Source organism: Saccoglossus kowalevskii, chromosome 21, assembly GCF_978046115.1.
Source record: "Saccoglossus kowalevskii chromosome 21, keSacKowa6.1, whole genome shotgun sequence".
Classification (NCBI taxonomy): Eukaryota; Metazoa; Hemichordata; class Enteropneusta; family Harrimaniidae; genus Saccoglossus; species Saccoglossus kowalevskii.
Window position 1 is genome coordinate 13,332,040 of NC_140661.1, and position 9,199 is coordinate 13,341,238.

Sequence of the window (9,199 nt, forward strand, 5' to 3'; positions counted from 1 at the left end):
CATTTTTGTGCATATTTCAAACTAAAGTGTCCATAACAAAATACTTACAAAATTTTTAAATGGACAAGGAAGGTTATCTTGGTTTCCTAATTAACTAATTAAAATACCTGTCAAGTAAACTGCATCTCCCACATTTTCTACGCGGTAAATTATAACTAAATGTAGATATCATACAAATAAGATATAATAACAGGATTGTCGTGAACCAGATATACATATCGCACTCTACACTGCGATAATGGAAATTTTGTCTAGCACTGTTATTCCCATTACACAATAATTACAAAACGATAAATATATATTTACTGAACACTATCTTATATCATCAGCCTATCAGTTATACACCAGTTAGTTTTTGGTATATCGATAAGAAACAGGATTACTGGTTGAATTAACTGGTTAATAATCCGCATCATGAAAAAAAATGGTGTCTCACAAAATGTAAGTGAATTCGCTTGTCTCTGAATTTGACAATGCTGTGTAGGAAACCAGTGTGATTTACTGATCCTCATTCAATGGATATTTGTATGATAATTTGTACCATTTAAAAGAGTAATCATGAAATTCAGAATTACTAATATCTGAAATATATTGTAAATTAGTAGCATTTTTATCATTCGTGCCTTCCACGATTCGTTTACATTGTTAAGAAATTGCATGTTGTCTTTTTCTATGTGTACTTAAAAAGAAACACTGACAGGCACGCTTTCGTGATGCTATATAATGAAGAAACTTCAAGATTAGTAGCAGATTTATTTAAGTATCTGTTACAAAACGATTTAAAGAAGTCCAAGTAAAACAATATTGTATAACACCAGTCTTGAGTAATGAATTAAAGTAATAAGACGTAATGTGTGATTGATTAATCAAACTATTTGGAAATCAAAGAACATATCTCTTGTCAAATTCTGTGCAAATTAACGACGTACTTGACCAACATCAAGGTTCACTTCCATCTTCCACTTTTCTCTTCTTTTTCTTTAGAAACCGTATTAGGAAGATTAGAAGAGCTAGGAGTGACATCAAGCCTACAGTACCACAACCCAGTCCGATGCCTAATGTTTTACCACTTGACGTTACATCGCCGTCACTGGATGACGTATTGATTGTTGGGGAAGTCTCAGTGAAAGCATTGGTTACCAAATGGCAATTTATCGATCCATCGCTGCACTGAACAGTGTTTGAATCGTTGTACTTCGTGACTGAATATGGGTCTGAAATAAAAGGAAAACAAAAGAGTGTTGCTCTAAATTCGTTTGCATACAAATGAGGAGAATTATAAGCATAATTATAGTATGCATATAGGTATATTAAGTGTTGCATTCGCTGTAATCTGAATGTATCGCCCAGGAAAACTACAATAGAGCTGCCTTGTAGCTGTGACCGGTCTTCAAAGTATCGCAGCACAAGAAGTATAGCTGACACGGAGTTTGTTGCTAATAACGACTCCATAATATTGTATTTGAGAACATGGATATCTGTTCCCAGCTTTTGAATAGGTTGTTTAAACAGTATGCATTTAGTAGTAAATGTGGAATAGTTAAATTACAATTAAGTATGTGCATAATTAATGAGGTCACGTTAACATGTAATCCCATAATTAATGTGGCCAATATCCTGCTAGTAATAAATGCGTATCTAAAATGGTTCACTGTTAATTAAAAATGAACAGAGTTAATAAAGGTTTCAAGGTCAACTAAAAGTTCATACAAATTGTGTTTTCCGTTTTGACAATATATAAGGACTATCTAAACTAGTTCTCTTGGAATTGGATATACGCATAATTAATGAGATGATCTGATACGATAGCCGCATGCCCTTCTTTATAACACTATTTACATGTCTCTATCTGCATATAAGATATTGCAGTTATGCATGTTAATAAGATCACGTTATCATGTATAGCCATGTGATATGTTAGTCCTATCTCTTGCCTGATGACTTTATTGTGGTCACCCGTTCCAAGTTGTCCTGGCAAAGTTGCTCACAATACCGTCGTGCATGTTTAGCGATGACACTGTGATACACGTTCCGCAAGAAAATGATCAAACTAGTTGCCGAATGATTCAAATTTTGAAATTTAATTTATACTCAGTTGTTTTAATAAAATTGGATTCATGATTCAATTGTTGAACACAAATAATGAACATGTGTCATTTGGCCTTCCAGCTGTCGGAATACAATGCTATGATCCTTGGCTTAATTTGACACTCAATCTTTTCCTTGTGGTGTCTCACATGCTGATTTTGTTCGTAGTTTGCCACACACTATACGTTTTTAATCAAGCAGCCAATACAGTAATGAGAAATGGTGTGCCTGTACTTTTAAATAGTGGCATGGTAGTTGTGGACAAACCCCAATTCTTCACTACAGGAGAGGTTAAATGTTGTCAGGCGTGTTGGATAACCACGAAATTGAATATATACACTCCAATATTGCTGCAATTATGCATTCAGATGTTTAAATGCAATATGCAAGTGGCCACTTTACCGTCAACGACCAGTGAAAACATAACACATTTTTTTGTTGGTGCTACATGTGAGATTTCTCCAGCACGGTGCTTGGCGTTCTTCGTGTTGGATGTCTTAAGCATTGATACATTTCTTTTTCTGTAAAGTGTGCATTATTTGCTGGAAACAGGAATAAAAGAAATTGGACTTGATAGTTATTTTATATGCATCTTATTTGCATATTTCAGACTTATCCTCTATTCCGTGGATATTATGCGTATATCATAAATTATGGATTCAGACAATGAATAATTCTGAAGATGACATTTTTAAATATTTTTCTTCTATATTTGTTCATATTCTGCAAGGCATCATGGTAAAGATTTAAATATTCAGGTGTAAACGACATGGAAGCAAATGACCAATATAATCAGCGCGTATTTTAGAAGCAAGAAACGGATAGTCTACTACTATAGGTAGATTGATTGGTTCCCTGTAATAGAAGGGAGGCACGCTGATTGGTGCATTTGCAAGCTACTGAATACTACAATGTAGGCATATTTTATCTAGGTTTGCTAGGCTAACCATTAGGTGGCGCAAACAAGCCGGGTTTTCACGACGATGTTCATTTCGTTGTACTTCGTGTTTGTTTGTTTGTTTGGTCATTTATATTACTATGGGCACCTCATATATGTAATCAAGTCAATAGGTTTCAATGCACAAATTATTATACAGAGAAGTAGAGCAGACATTCACCAATAGCACCCGCTGACTCCAGAACACCAATATTGACGACATATTTTAGATGTACATAGTTTCCTGGCAAGGTAATTATTGTTGTCGCCAGGACAGCAAATACTGACTCATTAGCTCATTCCATTCACACGGGCGATGGAAATTTTCACGAATTTTATGTAAACCAAGTCTAGCAATACTGTAATACTTTTTATTAATACTACCTTAAATAATAGACTGACTGAAATTACTTAAATGAACCGTGCTTTAATGTACTAGTGTATGTGTCGTCGTTTGTCTGTGATTGTAATATAATAAAAAATATACTGATTACATACCTTTGTCATACACCTCAACTTCACACAAGGTCAATGATGTACCCTCTTTATTGATTGTAACTTTGACGTATCGTCCAACCATCACGTGATCACACTCCATAACTATTACACGCGATGTTGATACCATATCACTTGTTATAATATCACATATATCATATGTAATGTCGTCACGACTGACACACACTATGGCGTTGTTCAGAACACTGTTGTTAACTGTGGAATAAAGTAAGACATGCTTCATAACAATTTCAATTAGACAATCGTTTCAAACAACAATGTATTCCATGGTATTTCATGGTCGTGAATTCGAATCACGTGTTGCTTATGTATATGCGTGCTATAAGTCTGTAATTCAACTTATTGATAATGCTATATTAGAAACGCATTATTATAATGTATTACTTCGATTAATTAATGTAATTTCTTGAGAACTCATATAAAATGAACAATCAATATGCACGCCATGCTAATTTAGTGTTATGATATTAATTTTCCAAACGCATTAAACTTATTTGCGGATTGTATCATATAACAGTACTCACTTTCCGTGTTGTAAACAACAACGTATCTTATTATATAGTCCATTTCCATGTCTACTTTCCACCACTTAGTGGCGCCTTTAGATTTCGTTGATGTACAGCCCCCTAACGACACGTCTTGTAGGTATCCCGTCTCTCCGTCTACCGCTTGATCTGGTTCCCCGCCACCAATTATGTGTACTTGAGTCGCTGTTTTACCATATGCAAAGTTTACTAACTCTATCAGAAAAAAACATAGTTAATAAATATGTTATACAATAGAAAACAAATTGCTAAAATAATAAAGTGTGTTAATAGTAAGTATTTTCACGTCCATGTGTACCTTAGTGTTATTCGATTTACCTTGGCTAAAAGTGATCCCCGAAATGAATTCTGGGAATGTTGCAGATGGTGGGGTAGTTGAAGGTACTGCAGTTGTCATCCTCAGAGGATCTACAAAATAAATCAAAATCAGTTGAAAACCATATTTTCACATTATCGTTAGTCCAAGATAATATTAGTAGTCGCCAAACCATGGACGTTGAATAAGGGTAAATCACGTTTTTGGACAACAAATGTGAACCTATAAAGTGATTTATTCAAAATACAATTAAATACGTTTTTTTAAAACTAACTTCGATATTTGACATCACCAAGAAATTTACTGTCTGTAATAACACACCATATTTTACATTCGCTAAAGGAGTCCCCTTTTTGACGTTATGGTTTCAAATTACATTAATTTCTATATTTTCATTTACAAATACAATAAACAATCGAACGGGCGTAGTGGTGTTTTTGTTTACAGCACGTTCTTGATTGCGGCACGGTTGATTGCGGTTTCATTGACTACACACGACTGTCGGTGTAGTTATATCACGGCTATTATCACTCCCATATTAAGAATACCGTGGTTACGTGTACATCTAGGCAGTGTTTATATAATAACAATCTGGTATTACTCAAGTACTCATCACAATGTCTTTCAGTTCGAATGACAACCCAACCACAAATTCTGGGTGACCGAACCTTCTATATACAAGAACAAATGTTCTATAGTGCCAATTTCCAATTACGTCACAGAATAGCAATTGTTATTCTTGTTTCAAACAAGCAAAAAGTGCACACCACCTTAAAGCGACAAGCTCGTTGATCAGCTTGTAGGGTAGCCAGTCATGGTGACACGACGTGAATTGTCCGATGTTGACAAATTTCCCGTACTATTTATCGTTTATATTTACGTACGTAATTTTAATTGATCAATCAAGACAATTATAACACAAATAATTATACAATTATTTCAAATCTGAATTCTGAATCGATAATAAACATGAATGCAGTAAATCTCACATCTTCAGTTATTCGCACAGCATGATTTCACAATAACACCAATTGCTAGGTTTGTATTGGTCATTTACTGACTAGAAATAAAAAGAAAGCTATGGTTTCTCGTTGAGTCAGGGAAACAGTGGGAGAAATTTCTAAACAAATCACTTTTAAAATTATTACATTAAAAAGTTAAGCCTGAAAAATACAGTTAGTACAAGTACGACGTCATTGTAATAGCTGTATATATGTGCACACAATCAAATCACGTTAATTTTCACATATTAATTTCTGTAAACTAACATTTTTATGTGAAAAGCCAATTTTAAACTATTTTATTCCCACAGTTCCCAATAAATTGAAAGTGTGCCAATTCTACGTAAGATGGCGTAGCATTTACCTACTTTCGAAATTTTGGAAGGCGTCAAATTTTCAATAAATAAAATAATAATGTTCCTAAGTCGATTGCGTTATGGATATACTTGCACGATTAATGGAATGTCCTGCAATTGTAGATATGAAAATAGAGTCGATGGTCAGCAATCAAATTCAATTTAAAAATAAAATAAAAACACGAGTAGGTTCAAGCCTTAATACTTTCCGCATTTGACAGCGCGTCGTCAAATACGAGACCAGTTTTCTCATGTGGAGCAATGAGAGTGTGAACAAGAATGTTCAATGTATGATTATCAATTTAACATATCATCGGTTGATTATTTTCAAATCGCCTTATATATATATACTAATATATTACAACAAAGAATTGTATACTCACTAAATATAACTAGTAACACCAATTCCCTAATCATGCTTGTAAGTACCCACACGAGTTTTCGCAAAAAAGCAATTTGGGAAAATCCAATGCGCCGACTTCTGATAACACGTACCACGCTCTTATTACGTCTATGGCTGTCTGTGGAATAGTTGTCCCGGTTGTAATATTTATTTGGCTTATTTGTAAGTGACGTCACTATCCAAAATGTGAGACGTGGGGTCATTGAACGCAATTATTGCAATAGTGCGCATTAACCTGTAGAGCGTGTTTGTGAAATCACATCGAACTAAGACGTAAAGGTGTTGCATCGTAATAGATATTGTAGTGAAATTCGATGGTAAATATATCTTAGGTTCATTTTTCCTGTTTTTTACGTACAGTTAGGTTGTGATTGATTGGCGAGACGTACGATGTCATTAGTAGACCGCGTCATAAATGCATACAGTAAGCTATCACATTCTTAATAAATTACCTAATAACTAACAACTCGGAGTGCAAAGGCATTTTTCGAGGCACTTAATCTGTTGACGTCGACCACAACAAACGAATTCGCGATCGGTACTATTTTTGATGAACTACCTTGAAAAGCAGTGAAGTTGGATCAATTAATGCATACACCTCAGCTGTCATCATATGACTGAGTGGGAACGAATGCGCGTAAAAAAAGTTTCATCGAAGTTTGTTGATTTTAGTAATGTCTTGTTCGATAGCATTTGTTTCGCAAGACCATTGGTAGCGGGCGCTATAAGTCATACTGCAAAACCGCGAGTCAGTGAAAATCTCAACAATAGTTAGGAGTGAAAATATCTCGGAGTGTCGGTAACTTTCACGAAATAGAATTATTACAAATACCATATAGTCACCAAATCATGAAAGATAATGTGTATGACAGTCATACACATTAAAACCGACAATTTACAAACCGCAAATATACTTTCGGCTCAATTTTCGGTCGACTCTAATCAACTTTGTAAGTGTAGAGCTTAAATTCGGACTTTGGTGTGATTTATATAGCTTTGTTGTCTTAGGTCTATTATGTAAATCTGAGTATGCGCGAATTGCAAAACTTCCAGATTCGCCGTATTCTGAATTTCTGCCGATCGCAGTAAATCGAATAAGACGTGAATTTCATATCAGAACTCTATACAAACGTGTTTGCAAATGAACATACAATTAAGTAGGAAATCGAAAGCTACTTTATCTGTTCAGACTAGTTTAAAATACCAAACTAAATAAAGAGCCGGTATTGTTGTCATGGGATAATTATGTCATTGCAGAGCGGACATTGTATCTTGCTAACGAAATCTGATGATTCCGTACATGGCTTTCTGTGAACATTATTTTCAAGTCTCATTAAAAATAAATGACGTTCAGTTCGTCGTGATCGTACATAACTGGTCGATAATGAAAAAAAAAAAATTTCAAAAGACAACATTTTGTTTTTACCGTACCCATTGAGGGCGTTGTTTTACCACCGTGATAATACAATTGGTGCTTGTTCTTCCAATTGAATTGTGAATCAATGCTATATTCTATATTAGTTTTATACTCGAAGGTCGTACATTCATGTGGTTTGAATTGGAGTTTTCATAACTCGCACTCAATGTCTGTTATTACTTCTATTCTGTTCTGTAACCATAGCATGTACACTGTACGAACGCGAATGTCATAGTGGACAACACCAGCCTAGTCCTAGGCCTGAATTGACAGACAATTGCGCAGCAGTCTGATGCACGCCTCATTCGCGTCACAATCAGAAAGCAGACTGCACAGCGGGACGGGTGTGGTTGCGCTTTTCAAAAATGAATAGCATGGTTGTTTATTTCATTTGTTTAATCTTAATTTGTGTAGATTTCACCATAGACCTTAGAAAGAGATCTCTTTCTAAGGTCTATGATTACACACACACAAACACACGTTTCTTCGTATGTTTACTAAACAATATCGCGCACTAATTAAATTAGCTGATTATTTCGTGATTTCACGTCGACTAAAGCTGCCTAACTAAACACTGGCATTGTCACGTGCCTAATAACCTGCCAATGCATGTCCCGCGGAATAAACAAATATGCAATTGGATTGCCTGAAAACACAGTCCCTCTATGTGCTGAAAACAATGAACACAGTCTTAAAGAATGCAGTCAAATCCACATGCCACACAGACAATAGTAGACAGGAGTAGACAATAGTGCAAGATTCGAGTCAAGGTCAATTTATCCCTGAATCATCATTCTGTGTGGTTGTGTATTAGACCACTAACCACCGTCTGATAATCAATTTATATTCAATTTAAAGACAAAGTCTATAGAAACATGCAACATCATATCTAGTTATGAAGCTATAATATTGAACTCATTCTTCATTATACTAATATTCCAGTGGTATACTTGTAAACAGTAGGGTTATTTCTCACAATACATACCTCAATGTGATGTCATCATTACGTCATTATTCAGTTCGTGTGACGTCACATTTGTCATAATATTGAAATGCATTATAGGAGTATCACTGAGCTTATAGAACTTCATTATTTAAATAAATTTTCTACAACTAATATGCAAATGAGAGAAAATAGTTCCTTTCAAAGAAGATTTTTCTTGTCATTTGATATATATTTAAATGCCACAGTATATTTTGGCACTCATACTTGAAATCTAAGAAGTACAAAGTTAGTTTTGCAAAAACAAAAAAATATCATACGCTATAAAAAGTATATAAATTAGTTCCACGAAATAACTTTCGGTACTTTCACCGCAGATTATGAAAATGAGTGGCCTTCACAAACTCGGGACCTTACAGAGAATACGGCCGAAAGAAAAGCACATCACTCTGGAAAATAGTGTCAGGTCGAGGCCGTGCCGTTTTCAACTGACATATTATTGTTGTTCACAGGTTGACCAAAATGCAACCCAATACATGGAGAGGCGCAGATTTGAAATAAAACCAAAAAAATTGAATCGTCAAAATTCGAAAAAAAGTCGAAATTTCGGTGAGAAAGTTTAAAGATCCCAACGAATTTGTAGTGTTGAAAGTGCAATATGTGCCAATAACACACAA

At 34.8% G+C, this 9,199-nt stretch overlaps 1 protein-coding gene across 1 annotated transcript; it reads right to left on the reverse strand.

Annotated features, from left to right (window-relative positions):
* Positions 1-733: 733 nt before the first annotated feature.
* Positions 734-6,277, reverse strand: LOC100376177 (uncharacterized). Its single transcript, XM_006820037.3, has 5 exons — positions 6,143-6,277; positions 4,405-4,494; positions 4,066-4,281; positions 3,524-3,736; positions 734-1,214 (listed from the first exon to the last, which is right to left on the reverse strand). The coding sequence occupies exons 1-5, from the start codon at positions 6,174-6,176 to the stop codon at positions 940-942; spliced, it is 828 nt and encodes a 275-aa protein (XP_006820100.3). The 5' UTR covers positions 6,177-6,277; the 3' UTR covers positions 734-939.
* Between the last annotated feature and the right edge of the window lie 2,922 nt (positions 6,278-9,199).

Excerpts from the sequence above, each read along its gene's own strand:
- LOC100376177 (XM_006820037.3), bottom strand. The coding sequence starts at position 6,176 with ATGATTAGGGAATTGGTGTTACTAGTTATATTTA. Across the intron at positions 3,737-4,065 it reads TGTTGTTTACAACACGGAAA|TTAACAACAGTGTTCTGAAC; the intron begins GTGAGTACTGTT and ends TTTATTCCACAG. Across the intron at positions 1,215-3,523 it reads AGTTGAGGTGTATGACAAAG|ACCCATATTCAGTCACGAAG; the intron begins GTATGTAATCAG and ends CTTTTATTTCAG.